This window comes from Drosophila eugracilis, unplaced genomic scaffold (assembly GCF_018153835.1).
Source record: "Drosophila eugracilis isolate 14026-0451.02 unplaced genomic scaffold, ASM1815383v1 contig_75, whole genome shotgun sequence".
Lineage (NCBI taxonomy): Eukaryota > Metazoa > Arthropoda > Insecta > Diptera > Drosophilidae > Drosophila > Drosophila eugracilis.
This window is the reverse complement of record NW_024573645.1, coordinates 2,199,157-2,220,155: the sequence shown is the minus strand read 5'-3', so window position 1 is coordinate 2,220,155 and position 20,999 is coordinate 2,199,157. Positions and strand designations below refer to the sequence as shown.

Below are 20,999 nucleotides of genomic sequence, written 5' to 3'. Positions count from 1 at the left end.
AGTTTATCTTGTGCAGTAAAAGTATAGAGCCTTGGTTTTGTTTCGATTAAACAATAAATGTATTTAATGATAACCGCTCACTAGCAGTTATGGCCATCGAGAAATAAACGGAAAGAAAATGTATTTTTTCTCTTGCATCAATGGGTATTAGCTTCTACTTTTTCTCGTCGCAGCACTTTCCCTTCGCATCGCCTCCGGCGTTGTCACCAGCCTTTTTGCAACATCCGCTTGAGGAGCTATTCGATGGATTGCATCCACATTTGCCGGGATTTTGGCACTTGCAGCTTTCACTGCACTTTTCCGGGGTGCATTTGCAATCTGGAACAATTCCGAAGAAAATAAGATTCGATGCAAAGTGTCTTTATAGAACAAAGATTTTTCATTAACTACGATTGTTTTTAACTTTTGGAATCTTGAACCTCAGGTTTTCTGTTTATATACATTTACCTTTTCCACAACCAATACACGGCATTTTTTAATGAATTTTTTTTCGAAAGCGTTGATGCTTAATTTAACTCCAAATTGTACAATGAAATTTTACAGAATGGTATTTGGGGTGAAAGTTTTTCGGAATTTGGCATTTAGAACAGCGCCTGCGTGCTAGACAATTTTCCGGAATAGAACACCCTACGTTAAAAGCAACAGGTTAAAAGAAATTCCCGCCCAATGAGAGCCATTCCCGTTGTTTCAATTACATATCATTTAAACTTATTATTCTCATGATTTGTTTGGGTGTGATTTAGGTTTTGGGTTTTGTGTTGTTTTTCAACATTACATTGTGTGGATATCGATCGCTTATGTTTTTTGTGTGTGATTTCTTAGAACTATCCATATACGCGACCCTTATCAGGGCTGGCCAGTTTCTTTATTTAATTTTACCATTTTTGTCCCATTGTGTTTCACCTGGGACGAAAAATCTCTACACTCCTTACGTCCTAAACATTACATTTTATCCTTATCGGATGTAAACTAAAAACTGTTCGATTGGTTTGCGTTATGCGATTTACATTGAAAATGATTATGAAATATTTTAACACATCCAATATTTAAAATGTTTCGTTAAGTTCTAATATAATAATATCTGTTCATTTCTAACGTATCGTGTTTATGGTGCATTTTGGGGGGTAGGAAAAGGCGAGAAAAGAAGGTAAGCAAATGTTCTTAGCATCGTTTTATAAATGATACTTAATCGATCTAATACAACATATATAGATATTAGCGTCTCATAAGCCGTTTTATTGATCTTCTTTAACTGCTCTCGTTTAAACATTTTATTTGTGGTATTAATTCTGCCTCTAATTCAACTGTTTTTCCGCTCTTTTTGTTTTTATTTTTCTTTTTGGCATAACAAATTTTTCCATTGGATTGTTTAAACGTGTTCCTTAACTATCCATATGAAAGGGGATCTTTTACGGGTTCTCTTCTCTGTGGGGGACATTGCGTGCTTGGTAGTCTTAAATTAGTTACATTTATATCTATATATTGAATATATGTGTGTGGTTCGGTCGGGTATGTTATGGGGGTGTTGCGTGCGGGGCTTGAATGTGTGTGTTACATTGCTATTTGTTGTTAAGCTTAACTAAGTCTAATAGAGACCCCTAACCAGTTTTCACTTTCCACTTTCGTTGTTCTCGGATAAGAGAAGTTCCAGCAGTTTCTATTTTCTGAAAAGGGAAATCAAGTTGGGAGCTTAATAGCTTGTGTCGCTCTTAATTGCCATTAGTCTGATTTGTGTGTGTGTGTGTGCCTAGGCTCACCCCCAAGACAACCATTAGCACCAACCTTGGGTTGTTTACGTGTACCTAACATTGACCTTTGGCCACAAAATTCTTACAGGTTAGGAGCTCAGCCGTGGTCAGCCCCCGGGGCCCATTATCAGTCCATTGGCTTGCCGAAAAACAAAATGCTGAGCAAATCGTTGAATGACAACTAAATCTGTGTAGGACTTGCTGCTTGGGACGTTGATGCAACGGCTGCTGAGGGGGCGGGTGACGGATTCGCTGGGGCAGTGTCTCTACTAGTGGACGCTGGCGGGGACTCGGTCGGTTGGCTTCCATTTGTGTGACTCGCCTTTGGCGATTGCTCCTCCGCCTCCGTTTCCATGTTGCACCGCTTATCAGTTGTTTCGGGCATCGGCTCGGGCGGAGTACAAGCTCCCTTGGGCCGGGTTAACTTTACAGCTGCTGCCGCCGATGTAGAGGCCTCACCACACGGCTCCTCACTTGGTTCCTTGGTCGACCCTGTATTGGGAACACCAGAATCCCGTTTGAGGATGGCAAAAATGCTCTGGATATATGATTCCATGGTAATCAGCGTAATTAGACGCTTTTCGCGCTCTTCGTTGAGACGATCTTGGGCAGTTTTTTTGTTTGACGCCTTCTTGTTACGCTTAGGAGTCGGCTGCAGTTCATCCTCCAGCTCCGTCTCATCATCCGACGAAGGAATTGACGTCTTCTCCATCTGCTCATCATCGCTGCCGGCAGGAGTAGGTGGTTTGGTGCTGTCTGCCACTGTTTCTGGGTTACCACTAGATTCCATTGAAACATCTGCTGGTTTATCTGTGTCCACTGAGACGACTTTCTCGCCATCCGACTGCCCTTGATCCTTTTCCTTATCCTTCTGGGAGTCCCGTTTCAACTTCTTGTTTGGAAATGCATCTGAGAATAATGGAGTATATAATAAAAGCTCTACAATTTCAAGGTAATCAAATATTCTTTATATTCGCAGAAGTTAGACCACAATTGGCTATAGATGACTTACCACGCTCCGACTCCTTCCTAAACCTTTCGCTCTTGTTTTGAAGTGCCCTCAGGGATCCTCGCAGCTCTTTACGCACTGAGGCTGGGACTCCAGTCGCCTGGGCAATGATGCGGATGGCGAACAGATCGCCGCACAGTTCATCAATGTCGTCCTTAGAGTGCATGCCATAGTTTATCGTGTAGATCATACGTGCTACCGGAAGCTGGTCGGCAACCTTGTGGTAATAAAGCTCCAGGAATTCGCGTACGCAGGCGTCCTTTAACATGCTACGCTCATCCTTCAGGACATTGTGAAGGTACTCCACTAGCAATTGATTCTTCACCAGAAGATCAACGTATCTAGCAAGAAATAAGACGATAATGATTTTTGATATAATAAAACTTCCACAGAACTTTTACTTACTTGTGCGTCAGTGCATTGTTGTGGATGCCCACCCAGAATTTGGGAAAATAGTTGAAGTGCAGTGGCGTAGACTCAATGGCTACCAAACATTGAAGCTTAACCAACGTGTCGTTCAAAGTTCCAGTGTTGACACACATTCGCATCATGACATCAATGAAGTCATGATAAGGTCTGTAGAAGGACTCAACTTGGACGTCGTAGTCTGCATCTAGACCACGGGGTGTTAACTCCGCCAGAGCGATGCACATCTGTACCATAGGGCGTGGTGGACGGGGAGAGTTTTTGGCCCCCAAAGGCCAAGGCGTATGCTTTGCACCGCGACGTGGGAAGTATGGTCCAAGGGGGCCAATAGCATTAGGTGCATTCGCGACTGACAGATGACAATTGATAAGGATTGGCGCCAAAATGCTAATCGTTTCCAGGCTCGTGTTGCGCACCAACTCCTTAAGCACTTCCAAGGCCATACGACTAATCTCCGGCGAGTTGAAAGTGTTAAGAAGTGTCGTTAGCCGCTTTACTGCATCCGGCAGTGCCTTGGCCAGTGCCGAGTGTTGGTGCTGTTGACGCAGGAAATGCTGTTGCTGGAACTGCATCTGTTGCAACTGCTGCAGTTGCAGGTGCTGCTGCATCTGCTGCTGCAGTTGTTTCTCCTTCTGCTGTGGCGTCTGCGGTGTTTGAGTTTGGCTTTGTGATTGCTGCTGCTGTTTCTGCAACATCTGTTGCTGTTGCAACTGCAACTGCTGCTCCAGCTGCTGCTGTTGTTGCTGCTGCTTTTTTTGCGCTGGACTATCGGTGCGTGTTCGCAACGTGGCTAGAAGCAGTAACATCTCACCCAAGAGATCAAACAGATCACCAGCCACATGACAGGCGGTAGCCTCGTGATGCATGGAATGTAGCGTGTGCAGCGCCTCAAAGCACATCTCTATGCCGCCGTTGAAGATCACCATGGTGCGGTCCTCCTCATTGTCCACTGTAGGTTAAAATATATAATCAAATATTTATCTAATCTTTGAACTACATTTCCTTTTTTAAAGGCATTCAAAGAAAATACTCACCGAGAATCTTAAGAGCACTGATTAGAGTGGACCAAGAGACACGTGCGTCAAGACTACTAGTGTATGACACGATCACAGCCCTCCTAAACTGGGTCACATCGAGCTTTTCTTGTTCACTAGCATCCGGATGGCGGGTGGCGAATAGCGCCATCAACTTGAAAAGCTCGTCCACAGCGGCCGCGTACTGTGTGGGATGGGGTGTGATGTTCTTGAAGGCCCATTGGAGGTTCTGGTGCTGAGACAACTGGCGGGTGAGGGCTCGGCTCTGCTCGCAGCAAAGTCTGAGCAGTCCGTAGTAGGCGGGCAGCATGGAACGGTTATAGGTGACTATCTCCGCGTCATCATGGTCGGCCCTAAGATGTAATCACTTAGGTCAATAAACGCCAATTAAAAAGTAGTTAATTCTTTACAGTATATAATTAAATGCAATGTTCCGCGTGATCTCCGGGCAGTTGGCCACCTGGGCGGCATTCTCCGGACAGTCTACCAGTGAGTGGTGCCAAAAGGTTAATAGCGCATGCTTATTGTGATGGGCCGGAACACTGGGCTCCGAGAGGCGTGGATGAAACAGCTCCCACAGAGAGCGCATGTACGAACCTATCTGTAAATGGAAATAACAAAAGGCAATTTAGTTCTGAACAATATAATGAGGAGAAATTGCTGCTGCTAAACTTGCCATTAGTTTTTCAGTCTTTGAAACCATACAATAGCTGAGCAGATTGAAGTAGGCGGTCAGCTTGGTGGTACCATGGGCCCCGATGTCCGCATAGACCCGCGCAGGACGGAGCATTCTCAAGAGCAGCGTGATTACCTGATGCAACACCACCTGTGCATCGCTGTTAATGTCCCTAAAATGGTAAGAGAGATTACAAATAAATTCTCCACATCACCTAATCACTATTCTTAATAACTTACCGATAGCTGTGAGGGTTAAGGGCCAGGAGCTTGTGTTGCGAATGGGCGCGGAAGTTGGCCCGGAAAGGCTGTGAAGGTACTAGTGCTACCAGGAGAAGGGCGGCAGCTGAAATAAAAAACGGAGTAATCAGCAGGACTTGTTCTTTTTGCTAAATTTCAGATGTCATACCGTTCCGGACACGCGTGTTATCATGGGCTAGCAGGAATTGCTCCAGCCATTGTTCAGCTGATTGAAGAATCCAGGCGTGGGCGATCTTGTTCTTAGTGGCCTGTAACGAGAGCCAGTCGAGCACGGACTGTGGACAGTATTCTGCCGCATCCCACATACGCGGCAGGATTAACTGGGTGAAACATGGCAGACCCACAGGGCCTCCCTGGGTCTCGGTGAGAAGAGTGAGCAGCTTGAAGAAAGGCGCACACAATTCTGTGTGCTTGGTCACAGAGGCGAATAGCATGCCGATGATCTGAGTGGCCAGGCGCTCATCCCAGCGACAAAGGGCGTGGATTAAATGCTTTGTCTGGTGTGGATTAATGCCGTCCTTTATTTGTTGGTACAAAAATGGAAAACCCTACGAAATATAAGCAAAACATTTAACAAAAAGAGCAGAAAACTTGGAAAACAGGCAACGCAGTTGGCAACATAATGGTTTTTTGGTAAATTCGGTTACGGATTAGTGCAGATGGATGGTGGGATGGTTGGTATTAGATATGGCATGCTTGAATGGTTGAGTGTTGGATTGATTAAACGGAAAAAACAACGCTTTCCAGCTTTTTGAGTATAACCTTGCCGCCGGCGATAGCTGTAAAGTCTTTCGGCGAAAGTCGCAGTCGAAAGTCGGGTCCCCGTGATCTCTCAACTAAGCTGGCACACAGAGCAATCATTTTGTCCAGAGAGGCCGGACGCATCTTCTCCACGGACAGCGCCTCGTCCGAAGAGTTGTCTTCGTTGTCAGAGCTTATATCTATCTGCTTGGATAAAGAAAAACATTAAACTAAATAACTTAGCCAAGAAGCACATTGCTCATCTTACGCTATCTGTTTGCTTGTGTCCCAAATAGAAGTCCACCAGGCTCTTGAGTATCCCTATGCGCAGCAAGTACATGGCTTCCTCATCTCCCATACGAGAGAACTCGCAAAGTAGACCAAAGTACTCGGAAAGATGGCGCAGATTGGCTCGGGCACCGTGCTCCAAGAGCGAGATAAGGGAGCCAATGAATCGGGTGACGCAAGAGGCTTGGCCAATTAACTCCTTGTCATCCTCGTCCGTTTCCACATCCAGATACAGATCCGCATGAGAAGCGCTGTCAGGTTAATTAATACATAAGTGTTTACTTAGTATTATACCTAGTAAACTTACCGTAATTGCTGGATGACATGGATAACCAAACGCTGGAACATTTGACGCACCATTTGATTGGGACACTGGATAAGCACCTGCACCGGCCAGTAGGGCTCCAATGACATGTGTGACAGGAACCATTCGCAGGCCTCCTGGCTTGCATTGAACTGCTTCGTCAGCAACTCCACCCAGGGCACCATTGTGGGCTATGGAATAAGGTAACAAAATGACCCATTATTTTGGCTTTACTAAGAAGGTTAACCCACCTTTTCCTTAGCATGAATAAAAGTCTCAATAAAGAACGACACTGACAATTTGGCTGCCATGCAGGTCACGTCCGTTTCTGATATTAAGGATTGGGGTATGTGACCGCATATCTGCCACATGAAGCTGTACAAAATAACGAACGGTTTGTAGTAAAATGTTAACATATATTAAAATTAAACTCACTTGAAATAAGTGTGCTCAAAGATGTTGCGATCCTGCAGGAACTGTCGGTTGTCCTGCCAGATCCAATCCTCCAGCTCCTTGTTCAACAACGGACGAAATAGTTGTAGCTTCTGAGCAGCCTTCGACGTGGAAGGCTGTTGATCATTGCTTGCTTTGTTGTGGCTATTGTTGCTTGGCTTATGATTATCACAATTGGCTGTTGGCTGTTTCTCCTCATTGCTCTCGATCGACTTCTCCGTGTTCGTTTTATCCGTTTCCGATTTACTTTCACTTTTTAGTGATTGCGAATCATTTTCTTTTTTCTCAGACTCATCCTGCTTTGTTTTGGGCTCCGTAACCTCTTCTTTCTTAGGGGTCTCCTTGGAATCAGTCTCAGCCTTCGCAGGCTCCTCTTTGCCTTTCTCCTCATCTTCTACTTCAATATCTACATCTGCCTTTATCTCGCTGGCGCTGGTTTCCATTTTAGTGGGCTCCTCAGTCTCGGACTTCTCCTCCACAGTGGGACTTGGCGTAGGTGTAACTAGTAGCTCAGAATGCCGACGCTGCAGATGCTCTGGTAATCGGCGCTCGTAAAACAGCATATAGGCGGAGTTAGTTTTCTCAAAGCTAAAGTCCAAATATTTCTCCGTCACTGAGTCGTAGGTTTTGCTCTGAAGAAACAACCTAGTAAGTGATAATTTGATTACAATAAAAAAAACCTTCTCACCGTCATCTCCCCACCGAAGCATTCGGCAGCTATCTGTGATGGATCAAAAGGCTTCACTTCGGCATCGTTAAAAAGGAACCAGCGCTCGTGGGGATGGTAACTGGTCTTCGTGCGCTCCTTGATAAAACTGTAGTAGTGTCCGCCATCAGCAGTTCCTGTGTGGACAGTAACACCCACTAGTTCGTATCTGTCGGAAATAAACAATAATTGAGAGTACGATTAAGAGTCCCATAAAACTCAACACGAGAAAAATTCTCACTCGTAGCATTCCTCTATATCGGCATCTAAAGTGGCCTCCGCTTTTTCGTTGTCGTTCTCACCACCTCCAGCATCTGCTCCTTCGTTCTCCCGTTGACGTCTCTCTCGCTCCTCTTTATACTGCTGCGGCATTAAGGTCTTCTCCACATAGTGACTCATGTTCAGTCGCAGAGGGAATGAAAAGTGAGTGTTAACCTTCTCCTTAAGCATGGTGACCATGTTGAAGGTGTAGCGCATGGTGTTAAAACACAAAATCTGCGGTAGCTTCTTGAAGCAGGCCCGCTTCTCCGCTCTTACTTTTTTACCGCACTGTGAGCAGGTGTACATGTTATCGCCCTCTAGCGTATCTTTTACGGTAACCTCGTCTAGGGATTCCTGCAGGTTTCGCATGTCTGCCACCTGGCATCGCACCGTGTAGAAGTCCTCGGCGGTCCGGGAAACATGACCGCAATCCAGAGAGACTACATTGTTGCTCAAAGAGCCACAAAAGAGCCTCTTCACCAGGTGCTTCAAATCGGGAGTCATATCCTCAAGTTTGGATACCAAATCGATGAAGAACTCCGCCATATCCTTTTGCTCACCTGTGTTTAGTGGCTGGTGATCCATCTGGTATACCCGGCAAAAGCTACGCGGGTTGTAAGACTTCCGTTCCGATTCCAGTAGATAGGCAAACATACGTTGCAACTCTAGGAGCGTGGGTCCATGCTTACGGGCAGCGGTGGGTGGAACTCGTAAAACAGCCGCTCGCGCCTGAGGCATCATGTATAAGTGCTGGACGCAAGAAGCCATATAGCAAGTAGCTCCCAAATTAGTCAGTCCCACGTAACCGCACTCGGACCTTCCTTCATCTCTCGGCCAATAGTCCCAGGGATACGGCTGCTTGGGTCCAGATTTGTGTTGAGCCAAGAGACGCCCATGAAGATACCCGTAGTTTGTGGCACATCCACGGCATAGTTCAACCAACAGATCGTAAGCGGACGCTCGAGAAGATGCCGATTTGCACTTGGGTTTCTGGCGATCCGCCGGCGAGGGCATATCAAAAAGGAACCCAATCAGTTGCTCAATGAAGGATAGTGCCTTTGGGGTGTACTTGAAGGTGGTGTCGTACTTAATCAGGTTGGACATGAGGTTCAGAAGACCCACCAATCCATCATCCTGGTAACCATGGCGCAGCTCGAAATACTCTCTAGTGAGAATACTCTGCGAGATGCTTTCGCATAGCATTTCAATATCAATGTGCTCCTCAGCCACCATTTCCGGGGAGAGAGTGTCGACTAATCTAGCCAATAGCCAGAAATAATCCCTGCAGGCGGGTCCGTACGGATCCTTGCCTTCCTCGGAGAGCAGAAACTGAGTGGGCTGGGTGCCCGAACTCATCTGTTCTGCCAATGGCAGCAGGGCGATGAGCTTGTGCAGCAGTGGCGCCAACAAGAGGCGATAGCTGTGTGCGTTTCCCAAGCAAATGCGATAAAGGCCAGCGCAAATCTCACGTCGAACAGCAGGTTCTGGATCTTCCAGGATAAACTTCTGCAGCCAGCGGCAGTGATCCGTATCTGATTGGGCCCAGAGTAACCTTCTCGCTTCCTCCGAGGCATGCACAAAGCTCACCAAGATGTTCATGGCGAACTGAATGAGCTGCGCCCTGCCCCAAAATCCAGTGCGTAGGTGCTGGAACTGATAGGGGAACACCAGCGGGTTGGCCGATGACGCCTGATGCTGCTGATGAACTTCGTCATTGAGGATAGATGAGAGACGAGTCAGGCACTCTGGAACTTCCATTAACTGTAGCATAAACGGATGCGGACGTGACATAAGAACATGGGCATCGGCCGACTGCAGCTCCTCGAAACCTAATAGCCAGAGGATGCGCAGCAGACTAGCCAGGCAATCGTGGCGCCACTCATTCAAAGCCAGTTCCTTGGGATGTGCGCTTTTTTGTAGTTGGCCACCGCTGAAAATCTCGTAGAGATGACGGAGCCCACCGCATTTTACGAATGCCTCGCTCCACTTGTTGTCACCCCTATCCATTACAGAGAGTGGCGGTGGAGGTGGAGCTGGGGACGGTGGGGTCGAGCAACCCACTGGACGTTCCTTTTCTTGATCAAAAGCATCGCTTTTCTTTTGGCGTTTGCTGTGCTGCTTCGGTTGGTTTTCTTTATCGCCTCCGCTGCTACTGCTGGCCTCCGTCTCGACATCCTGCAGTCCAGGAGTAGGCGTGGGGGTCAGTGGTGCCTCCAGCTCACACAGTTGCTCCTTCCCTTGCTTAGCCTCTGGCGGCGGAGGAGGCGGCTGTTCGTTGCTGTTTCGCCGTCTTCCCATCGAGGATTTCTTCACTCGTACCTGCTCTGGTGGATGACCCATAGAGATGTTTCCATTAGTCTCGCCACGTCTAGAACTGGTTAATGCCAGACTCTCCACAATGTGCAGGGAGTACATGAACTTTTGCAGATTGTTTGGATCGAGAAGGTCTTTAAACTTTTGCTTTATATGCTTGCGTTTGGTAGCCAACTGTTCTTCCTCTCCGCCAGCATCCAGTTGCTCCAATTCGCTAAGATCCGTGACCAGACCCTTGAAGGCGTCCAGAATATGCGGATTGGTAGGTAACATGGCAAGAATATCCCATACGCGTCGAGAGAGCAACTGAGCCTTGGTGTGGTGTTGAGGGTTAGTGGTCGACGTTTGTGGTTGCATATCTCCTAAGGTCTGCATAAGGCAGAACAACTTCTCAAAATACTTGGGTTGCAAAAGGAGCACTGTGGGTAAACACTCCTTTGGTGGTGGCGGCAGCATTGACGGGTGCTCCAAATTGGATTCTTTTCGCCGAGCACCGCGTCCTCCCAACGATACGTATACAATCTGATTATCCTTGAAGCCAGCATCTCCGAGACTTCGCTCATCGTAATCGGAGGTCAACTCCTGTCCCTGGGTGATTATGCGCAACGGTCCATCGCTGAGAAGCAGACCGAGCACAGGTGCAGCTAATCCAGTTTGAAGACTCTCCCACCATTTGGAAACCTCCGCCTTAAGGTCAGCGATAAGGTCACAAGCGTGCATTTGCAGCAGGCTTTTCTCCGAGAGTCCTGCCTGCTGTAGTACGATTCGCAGGGGCGGACCTGCTCCCTCATTCTTCAGGTTGCTATGCGATCCAATGCCTTTGCCTTCAATTGCCCAGCGGCGCAGGTGGAAAGCATATCGACGCCGAAAAGTGTCCAGATGGGTGTTCAGTAAAAGCAGTCCACGCTGCACACGCATCAATGCAGTCTCGTCATCGATGCTGAAAATGGGCAAAAAGTACAATAGTTAATAAGATATCAATTTTCCTTAGACTATATACAATTTTTTTTTAAATTAGGAACTTTCTACTTACCTTTCTAGGGCCGTTGCCGCTTGAACCAGGTTTTCCATGCACTGAGAAACGAATTCCTTCTCTAGCCGCAATTGTTGACCCATGTAGTACATGTTGATGTACTGTATAGCAGCTAGGGAGACATCGTTGCTTTGGGCGCGCAGTGCAATCTTCCACAGGTGGTACATGCCAACAGCACTGGCGCTTACCGAGATCTGCTCGCTGTGCTTGTCGTACTCGGCCATGGCAATGCGGGCAAAACTGCACAGTTGTTGGAATAGTCCCAATGCGACCATAGAGAACTCCTCGGGTCGCAACTCGGGGAGTTTCTTTAGATATAAATGCTGTAGGGCTTCGATTCCCAAGGCATGCTGATCTCCGCCCTTAGCTTGTGCTTGAAGCCATGAAAAATAACAATCGGCGCACTCCGGATCATGGGCCAGCCATTCCCAAAGGGCGTCCAACTGCTCCAGCGTTAAGCGGAAGCTTTTCGGAGATCCAACTGTTGAGAATATCGAGGATAGGAACTGCAGCCGAACAGAGACTTGTGTCTTGTGCGAGTAAAGTTGACCGCCAAGCTGCTGTTGCTGCTGGTCTCCATTTTGGGTGATCAGTATCTCCGCATGGCGACGCGCATAGTGGCGTATGTTGTTGAAAAAGCACTGCATCATCCGGTGATTTCGCTCTGCCCATAGCGTCATCGAATGTGTATCTGAGGGTCGAAACTGCTGGAACGAGGCGAACAGCTTGGGCAACAGCCGTAGACTGACAATAACACTCCTGTTACTAGCCACGTTATACAAACAGCCTTCGATGAATTTCGTGCGCAGTTGACGATCCATGCTAAAGCACAAAAGCGTGGCCAGCGCCTTTTCGGCCTCTAATGCCAGAGATTCTCCCAGTTGGCCCTGTAATATAAAGTAATTATGAACAATGTCTACCGTGTAAAATATCCTAATTTATCAAATTATTTCTAATCTTATTAATAGATAAATAAATTTATATAAAATATGTCTTACAATTTTGTCATCTTGGAGTAGATCCCACAGCAGTGTGTTTCCCGGCTGACAGACATCATTGAGCTTAAAGGAGGGCTGCACCGGTGTACCCCCCGATGCAGAGCTGGCCTGACTGGCTTTGGGGGAATGGTGCTGCTTGCCGGCGGCCACCTCCATCAAATCCACGTCAGAGTCCGACTTTGCCTTGGCCGCGGCGACCACAGCGGCGGCTGCGGCAACGCTGGCCTGGCGATTCATCGCCGCCAACGTTTGTTGGGCAGTGCCGGTAGCCGCGGCAGCAGCGGCTACGGCAGCTGCAGCAGCGGCCACGTTCGACTCACCGGATTTTTGAAGAGCCATGGCGGACTGGGCCACCATCATTGCAGCGGCAGCAGCAGCGAATGCAGGTGGAACATCGCGACAATTGGCGCGGGAACTGACTAACTGGGCTAGCTCCTCTTCGCAAGGCGACACGTCCTCATCGTCGAAGTCAGCCAAATTCTTTTCGGATTTGTTGCTCATTGGAGAGGAATAACTACCATCGTTCTCTGCGCCACTGAGCAGTTCGCTAATGTTGGTCTCAATGGCCCGGATGTACGGTCCCTCGCCCTGCAAATGCTTCAGGACGGCGGCGGGAACTAACTGACTCGTGGCTCCATCGCTGCACTCATCACTATCAGCCAGAAGTTCACCCTCGCCATCACCATCACCGTCGGCATCCGCCTCGTCACTGCTGGGCACATCCTCGGCACCGTCCCAGATCTCAACCAGTTCGTGAGGCAGAATGATCTGCTTATTGGTCTTTTGGCGGCGTCTCTTATTGCTTTTCTTGCGGCTACGGTGCAGTTGTAGCTCCAGGGCGGCACGCGATTGCAGCTCTTCTTCGCTGCTTGTATTGTCGAGAATGTTCACGATCCGATTGTTTCTGAACGAAAAAAAATTAGGTTAATAGCATTAATAGAAAAATATTTCTTAAGTAAGTTGACAAATTCAATACTTACACCATGTCCACTTTGGCCATGTCCTCTGCATTTATTTGCTTTCCCTTTTCAGTGGTGGGGTCACAGATGTGCCGTCTGTGCCGGGCCTGTTTGCATGGAGTAACTCCATCGATTGGGCTCTTGTTGCCGACACCCCCGCCACCTCCACCGCTAGCGATACTGCTGTCGTCGGCGCCAACATGGTCGTCCTCTGTATTGCTCCCTTCAATACTGCCGCTGTCGGAGCTGGATGCAGTGACATTGGATCCTAGTAGGTGGTCCTGCATTAGGTTCATCTGGCTGCGCGAACAATCGCGAGTCCACAGCAGTTTTGTAAGCGCTGACGCTATATAAATGCTTTGTTCAGTGTGCTCCTTGGGATCCATGCGGCAAAGCAGTGAGTAGAGATGCATGGCCGGACGTGGAGCAAGGTTTTTCACCAACGACGGCAGGATGTCAAATATCGTTTTTGAGCAGTGCTTTAGCTGGGTGGCCTGCCAAATTAGCTTGATATCCTCTTCGGAGATTTGGTTCTCTACCGCCAATAAGTTGAGCAGCACGTGCGCCTGCTTAACAATCTCAACGTGCAGATTGGGACCAAACAGATGCTGCACAATATGGTTCTCAGTCAACCAGTTCGCTATGCGCTGTCCGAAAAGCTCCACTTCGTTAACCGTCTCGGTGGTACAGATCTCATTGAATAGGTTGATGTGTGCGTTGATTTGGGCCATGCCTGAAATATATTCGAGACCGTTAGTTAAATGTGAATGATATGTGTAATGTTTTTTTTTAAGTGAAAAAAATTGTGTTTAAATTAAATTAATTGAGTTTACAAAAAAAGTGGGGGACCTACCTGCTAGTCGCATGGTCAAAGTGGTCGATGTAAAGTACTTAAAGGCTAGGGCCAATCCTTCTGTGTCGAAGTTAACGGCCACGTCCAGCGGGTCCCGCATAGAGGACCACACGAAGTCTGCCATGGCGCGAGTAGCTGCGGATCTTAGACTCTGGTCAGACAGCTTGCACATATACTGCAGGATGCGGCTGCGCAACGGCACAAAAAGCTGCGTGTTGCAATGGTAATTCAGCCACAGTTTCACATTCGAGACTGCGGCAGTCATCGAGTGGGCGGTGGACACCGGCAGATCGGGGTGCTCGAAACACAATGACATGGCACCAAAGCCGCCGGAATTACAGAAAAGGCTCACATTGCGAAGCAGGTATATTGGCAGATCGTTGTCGTGCAGATCGCAGATAAGAGCCAAGTGGTGGGCCTCTTCAGCTTGCAGGTCATCTAGTCGCGAGTGCATCCCATGCTTATGGGCGATGTACAGCGGAAAGTTTAACAGAAACACCTTGGAGACAAGCACCAGAAGTTTCTCCACCTCGGGTAAAATCCATGGCTCATCGGTGTACTGCAGGTGGGATTTGTGCTGCGATGTGGGTGCGGGCGGAGGAGGAGGAGTGCAGGGGCCGACCGGCTTTTTAGGTGGCCCATCGCCGGAGCCCTGGGCCTCCTCACTGGGAGACCCGGATGGCTCCTCCTTCTTGGATTCTTCTGACGCAAGTGAAGAGTCCTTGCCTTCTGCTTGGGCTACCGCCTCTTCCCGCTGCTGTTGGGCCTGGGCTACTACCTGGGCGGCGCTGGCCGTGAGTCGCTTGTAGTTGTCGATTAGGTGATCGATGTGCTTTAGATGCTGCACTGTCAAACAGATGAGCGATTGCACCACTAGGTTAAAGCGGTCGTAGTTCTTGGTGTCCCTATACAGGCACATGCACTGGCGCTGCGGCCAGGACTGGATGTAATTGAAAGTGGTTTCAATTTCACTTTTCAGCAGCAGCTGGAACTTGAGATCCGAGCTAGCCACACGCACCTCGTCTGGAAAGGAATATCGGGATATCATGGGTTAGCAGGGACAGGGGCACTCTTTTTCGGCGGGGGCACTTTTCACACTTACACAGCTCCAGGAGATTCTGGAAGTCGGCGCAGACCTCGCACATGGTGCTCCACTAGCTTCGGACCAATAAGGGGGCTTCCAGGGGTTAGGGCCGCCTTTTCAGCGGCGACGACTCCTGGCCGTCTAGGGAGAGGAGTCTGGGACTCGCTGGCGGAGTTTTGGTCTCAGTTGCGGGCAATTGCTCTTCTTGCTTTTCGTTTGTCGCTCGGCTCGCTCCCGGCGGTCGTGCAATGCCATTTAGGATGGCGCCCTCGCCTCTCAACACGGAACACTGTTTTTCGGCAACAAAAAAATGATAATTCTACACTCAGACATATATATATGGTAGGGATATATATGTATATATATACAATTACAATCGAAGCAAGAGCCAGAGTCAGTTGTCAGGCTGTGTGCCCGAAATTTTGCCGACTATCGCTTATCGGTTATCGATATTGTGGTATTTTCAACAGTCCATGTGTTGCCAACAACGGTCATACTGGCCAGCCGACAATCTTGCGGTCCGCAATTTTTTTGTTTACATGCTATTTGCTGACTGAAAAAGTATTTCACTGCCATGGAGGACATACAAATGGACACCAGTTCGCCCACAGAGTCCAGCTCGGAGGTTAATTTCAATACCGAAGAGGAGAAAACCCAGGAAACGCGTGCCGCCGCCGGCGTTTGTTACTGGTAAGGGGTTGACATGGGATTTGTTTGGACTAATTTGATAAGATTGTTTTTAGCGGGAAGGAGCGTAATCTCAATATGGTTGAGCTGCTTTGTGCCACCTGTGCCCGCTGGGTACACGAGACCTGCGTGTCCTACCAATTAGGCAAGGGTAAACTACTGCCCTTCATCACCAATTATGTGTTCGTTTGCAAGAACTGCTCCGCCAGCGGATTGGAGAGCTTTCGCAAAAGTCAGGCTAGTAAGTGGAAAAGTCTCATAGTCTGGACCGTCCTGAGAGTGATAATCTTATTTCGCCCCTAGCCATATCTCAGATGTGTCACTGCGCTATTGCCAACATGCAGCAGTCAGCTGCCAGGGAAGGACGTCGCCAGATACAATTCAGCAAAGACAAGGATATCATACCGTACATAGAACAGTATTGGGAATCTATGACCACCATGCCGCGCAGGCTTACCCAATCCTGGTACAGCACGGTCCAGCGGTCCCTCGTCAAGGATGTGCAGACCCTGTTTACGTATGAGGAACACTCCGAACATGGCTCCATGTACGGACTCATTCACCAGGATCTGCGGATCATTAAGCCCAACTATGAAAGCATGAGCAAGAGCGGCGCGTTGCGACTCACCGACGACGGATATACACAAGGTAAGTTCGGGCTAGTTTTAAAACCAGCCTATTCCTATAGTCAAGAAGTTCTATGGCTTTTAAAAACTAAGGATATTTGATTTAATAAGTTTTATATAAAGTGGTCTGCATAGTCTAAATATATTATTTACTAATGTCAGGTAACCTGACAACCTGACAAAAATCTAAAGGAATTAGATTTTGGCGGTCAAACTGGCAACACTGGCCATCCAGCTGATTTTGGCACAGTGGTTCGCATGTCGCATATTTGATTTCCTTTTCGATTCCCTATTTATCGGTATGATTGCTTCACACACTCTCCGCAAACAAAACAAGCACACTCCACCGCTCCCTTTTGCAAGCTCTTTCGCAAGTGTTTGGCAAAGCAGACCAACAACAAATGGAAATCGCAAAGCGGATCGTAGTTTCTGATTTGCACACACACACATACAGAGAAAGAGAGCGAGGAGAGAGCGGAAGAGCGCAGCTGGCAGCCCCACGTAGTCAGATTGTGGGCGGGGCGGAGTGGGGTGGGGCTGGCAGAAGCGCTCAACTTGGCTCATTCATTACAAACAAATAGTTACGCTTGGAACACATTTGCGACTGTGTTTGTGTATGGTGCTCTTTCAGGGGAATTGATTTTGATTTGATTTTGAGCACTACGCAATTGAAAGTCTCCTCCCTGCTCCTTCAGTTCAATTGTGGCCTACTTTGGCTCCTACCTCCTGCCATGGCGTCATCTTTTCCGGACGAGGAGTGTAAGCCCAGAAGCACCACCACCTCGAACTTTGACCAGTAACCTAGCTAGTCCCATAAAACATTTCTTCTCGGTGAAAGAATTCTTTGTATTTAAAGATTTTTAAACGGCTATAAAAAGTAACTCCCATATTAAATAATAATGAAATCGACCTTCAATAAGGGTTTCGGAAATAGCTATTCTTAAAACCCTAAAACCCTTAAAACCCATTGTTCGCATCGTAAACCCCTTTTTAAATATCTTTTAAATATTTTGTTTGGATTTGTTTTCAGCTTCCCTATCTAAGAATAATCGACAGAAAAGGAAATTTCCTGGGACGGATTCAGGGCCCACCGGAAAGAAGGGTCGCCCCAGTTCTGATATCACGGCCAATGTAAAGCTGCCACCACATGGTTATCCTTTAGAGCACCCTTTCAACAAGGATGGATATCGTTATATACTCGCTGAACCGGATCCACATGCTCCATTCCGTCAAGAATTCGACGAGAGCTCCGACTGGGCGGGCAAACCTATTCCTGGTTGGCTGTATCGAACTCTGGTGCCGCATTCCGTACTTCTGGCTTTGCACGATCGGGCACCACAGCTTAAGATAAGTGAGGATCGGCTTGCTGTGACGGGAGAGCGGGGATACTGTATGGTCCGGGCCACCCACTGTAAGAAATCTATATAATTGTAGTACGGTAAACCCTTTTAAAAAGCTTATTTTTTTCTAGCCGTTAACCGGGGATGCTGGTACTATGAGATCACCATAGAGGAAATGCCTGAAGGAGCTGCCACGCGCCTGGGATGGGGCAGAGAGTACGGCAACCTGCAGGCTCCCTTGGGGTACGACAAGTTTGGTTACTCATGGAGGTCTCGCAAGGGTACCAAGTTCACGGAGAGTCATGGCAAACACTACAGCGACGCCTATGTGGAGGGCGACACCCTGGGATTCCTTATCGAATTGCCAGAGGAGTCGACGCTTGACTATCTGCCCAATACATTCAAAGATCGGGTAAGGATTTTCAATATTTCTGAAATGACTACATTTCAAAGTTTTTATTTGCAAGGCCTTTTGTAGCTTTAGAAATCACATCCTTTCTTGCTTTTCTGTATTTTAATCAAACACGTTTTCGCAGTTTTATTGTAAAAATATGAAGGTCATAGATAATAATTAGCCCATATTATATTTTACCCCTTTAAATTTTGTTGTATAGCATCTTTACAAATTGACCCTTCCTAATTAGCAATCCTGTTGTATCCTTTCACTCTTCAACAGCCCTTGGTCAAGTTTAAGTCGCATCTGTACTACGAGGACAAGGACAAGATTACAGAGACACTAAAGAATCTACACATTCTGCAGGGTAGTCGCATTGAATTTTTCAAGAATGGCCAGTCACAGGGCGTTGCATTCGAGGATATATACGCCGGAAGCTACTTTCCGGCCATTTCGATCCACAAGAGTGCCACGGTCAGCGTGAACTTTGGACCCGCCTTTAAGTATCCCGATGTACTTGGAGAACATAAAGCCAAGGGGGTAGGCTTTTCAATTTTTTCCCAGGAATATTAATAAAATAATCCTTTCCAGATGCACGATCGAGTGGAGGAGCTGATCACAGAGCAGTGTCTTGCCGACACACTTTACCTCACAGAACATGATGGACGTCTGCGGCTGGATAATATGGGTCTTTAATGGGATAAATTGACTTAGTTCACAGAGCTTTAGGGTCCGTAGTATAGTACGAATAAGTAAGAGAACATGGGTCTAAAGAATTTTAATTCGTTAACACAAAAGAAAAAACATATTATTTTTGAATGCGGTATTCATTGGAAAGGTTTTTAAGTGTAACCATAAAAAGAAATTATATATTAGATATTAAAAGTGGTTTATCTATAAAACAAAAGAAATTAAAATACCCAAATTGTAGAATCCCTTCCTTAATCCCCTTCCAAAATAACTTTTATTTTTCTTCTTTGAGTTCAGTTTTATTGTTTGAGGTTACTTGAAGGATTTAAATTTCGAGGCACTGTAGGGTATGTAAAAGGCGCTGCTGGGTGCGAATTCGGATCGCGGATGATGCACGGCCGCTGAGATGGACCGCCCCGTGGATGGTGTGTTGCTTGAAACGCTGGTCGCTCCAAACGGATGCATCGTAGAGCGGTTGGAGGAACTATTGCTGTGGCCATGACTGTTGTGCCCGCCGCCGCCGCTCGAGTTGCTCTGGCTCGAAGTGGTCGTGGTTGTGGCCAGCAAATCCCTGCTGTGTCTGCCCAGATTCAGTGAGGGCAGAACCACCGAGTTCTTGTTGTTAAAAAAGCGACTGGCGGCCATGGGCATGTGCCAGGCGGAGGATCTATGGCTCTGATGCGGCAACACTGCGGACTTGGCCTGGTTTTGATGCTGCAGCTGCTCCTTCTGCTGCACCTGAGTTAGTTGGACGAAGCTTCGATTGTTCAGCAAACCTCGAAATCGCCGGTTGGTGTCCAGCACGTTTAGGATAGGCGGCATGCGCAGGCGGGCCGAGGATTGGGTGGTCGCCGAGATGGGTAGCTGAGGTTGGTATTGTTGGCTGCGCTGGCGCTTGAGTAGCTTCACCGAAACGGATGTGACCCGCAGATCCCTGTCTAGAAGATCCACCAACTTTTTCTGGCTAGGGCGCAAATAGGGGCGATGGTGAGGCTGATGTGGTTCTTCTGCCTTGGGTGTGAGAAAGCCATCTTCCGCCTCTTCATCCTCATCGTCTAGAGAATTTAGGCTGAGATTTGAAATCGAGTCAATGTCCTCCCTTGTCTGACTATCAAAGCTGTGGTGTCGCAGTGCACGAGTTCTTCGGTCCAGCAGACTGGGAAACTTGCGATGCCAATCGGCAATCTCGTTACGCAACTCCGGCTCCTGAAGATCCGTCAGATGATCCTCACCACTCATTAGCCGCTCCACCCGCTCCCAGTCCAGCAGGTTCTTCTTAATGGCGTCGTCCGCCCACGGAATGGAACCCACCGAACTGCGGTCAATGCTGCTTGAGGAGTAGGGGACGTCCTGCAGGAACTCCGAGTCGTCCGGGTCGTCTTTATCCACTTCCGGTTCGTTGTTGTTGACGTTGTCCTTGCAGATGGCACCCTCATTGTCCTCCAGATCCGCTCCGAAGTAGTAGTGCCTATCAGAGGACATCAAAACTGGATCTGGAAAACGAGCTGGACTCGTTCTGCCCTTCACTTTCCCTTCGCTGCTCCTTGATCCTACCACTCACAAATCCCCGTGGGTGTCCTTCTGATATAGTTGTGTCTGTGGATGTGTTCCCCTTCAAAATCGATGCCGCTATATGCGGCGAGCGACAATTGTTGTGTTGTGGCCCATTCCAGTTTGTCTTGTTATTTATTGTCCTTTTGTTGTTTCCACCACCGACAAAAGGGCGCAGGCTCTACGGAATTGCCAGCATAGACCAAAAATAACGTTCGGAAATGGTCTTTTAAAGTGGGCAAGAGGGGTATTCCTTTTGAGCTTTACTCATAATTGTGTGATGAAAAAATATGAGTTAAAATATTTCGTTTTTACACACATTTATAATTTTTTATTTTAACAAATTAGGTCTAGCTTACAATAGTTAATGTAAAAGGTTTCACAGCACTATAGGCTAAAGTCGTTCGTCCACATAATATTAAAATACATTTATAATTGACCATATTTAAAATCTTATATTTAAATAAATTGGAATTAATAAATACTAATGAACCTCACTTTTCTTTAAGTTGGTTGCTGTGAACCATAGTCCCCTTGTCTGAAATATTAAAAATAGAACTTAAGA

The 20,999-nt window shown here is 47.5% G+C and overlaps 4 protein-coding genes across 6 annotated transcripts; 1 reads left to right on the top strand and 3 right to left on the bottom strand.

The window, feature by feature from the left end:
- Positions 1–35: 35 nt before the first annotated feature.
- On the bottom strand, positions 36–580 carry LOC108117501 (metallothionein-3). The gene is made up of 2 exons (XM_017229981.2): positions 448–580; positions 36–318 (listed from the first exon to the last, which is right to left on the bottom strand). Exons 1-2 carry the CDS (start codon positions 470–472, stop codon positions 155–157), a joined length of 189 nt encoding a protein of 62 aa, XP_017085470.1. The 5' UTR covers positions 473–580; the 3' UTR covers positions 36–154.
- Positions 581–691: 111 nt separating this feature from the next.
- LOC108117495 (ubiquitin carboxyl-terminal hydrolase puf) lies at positions 692–15,580 on the bottom strand. 2 transcript variants are annotated; one of them, XM_017229972.2, is made up of 20 exons: positions 15,165–15,580; positions 14,063–15,085; positions 13,231–13,942; positions 12,251–13,154; positions 11,253–12,139; positions 7,887–11,159; positions 7,628–7,814; positions 6,922–7,571; positions 6,738–6,861; positions 6,490–6,677; positions 6,163–6,433; positions 5,916–6,098; positions 5,302–5,701; positions 5,133–5,238; positions 4,894–5,065; positions 4,628–4,818; positions 4,218–4,570; positions 3,163–4,132; positions 2,761–3,098; positions 692–2,687 (listed from the first exon to the last, which is right to left on the bottom strand). In XM_017229972.2, the coding sequence occupies exons 1-20, from the start codon at positions 15,205–15,207 to the stop codon at positions 1,930–1,932; spliced, it is 11,733 nt and encodes a 3,910-aa protein (XP_017085461.1). In that variant the 5' UTR covers positions 15,208–15,580; the 3' UTR covers positions 692–1,929. The 2 variants fall into 2 exon arrangements, with proteins under 2 accessions (XP_017085461.1, XP_017085462.1); XM_017229973.2 differs by having other exon boundaries at positions 692–2,657.
- A 41-nt stretch (positions 15,581–15,621) lies between these two features.
- Positions 15,622–19,138, top strand: LOC108117497 (set1/Ash2 histone methyltransferase complex subunit ASH2). Of its 2 annotated transcripts, XM_017229975.2 has the most exons (7): positions 15,622–15,836; positions 15,890–16,074; positions 16,137–16,481; positions 17,490–17,870; positions 17,931–18,211; positions 18,476–18,733; positions 18,785–19,138. In XM_017229975.2, the coding sequence occupies exons 1-7, from the start codon at positions 15,721–15,723 to the stop codon at positions 18,887–18,889; spliced, it is 1,671 nt and encodes a 556-aa protein (XP_017085464.1). In that variant the 5' UTR covers positions 15,622–15,720; the 3' UTR covers positions 18,890–19,138. The 2 variants fall into 2 exon arrangements, with proteins under 2 accessions (XP_017085464.1, XP_017085465.1); XM_017229976.2 differs by lacking the exons at positions 15,622–15,836; positions 15,890–16,074; positions 16,137–16,481 and adding an exon at positions 17,027–17,218.
- On the bottom strand, positions 19,005–20,762 carry LOC108117500. Its single transcript, XM_017229980.2, has one exon. The coding sequence runs from the start codon at positions 20,363–20,365 to the stop codon at positions 19,196–19,198; it is 1,170 nt and encodes a 389-aa protein (XP_017085469.2). The 5' UTR covers positions 20,366–20,762; the 3' UTR covers positions 19,005–19,195.
- Between the last annotated feature and the right edge of the window lie 237 nt (positions 20,763–20,999).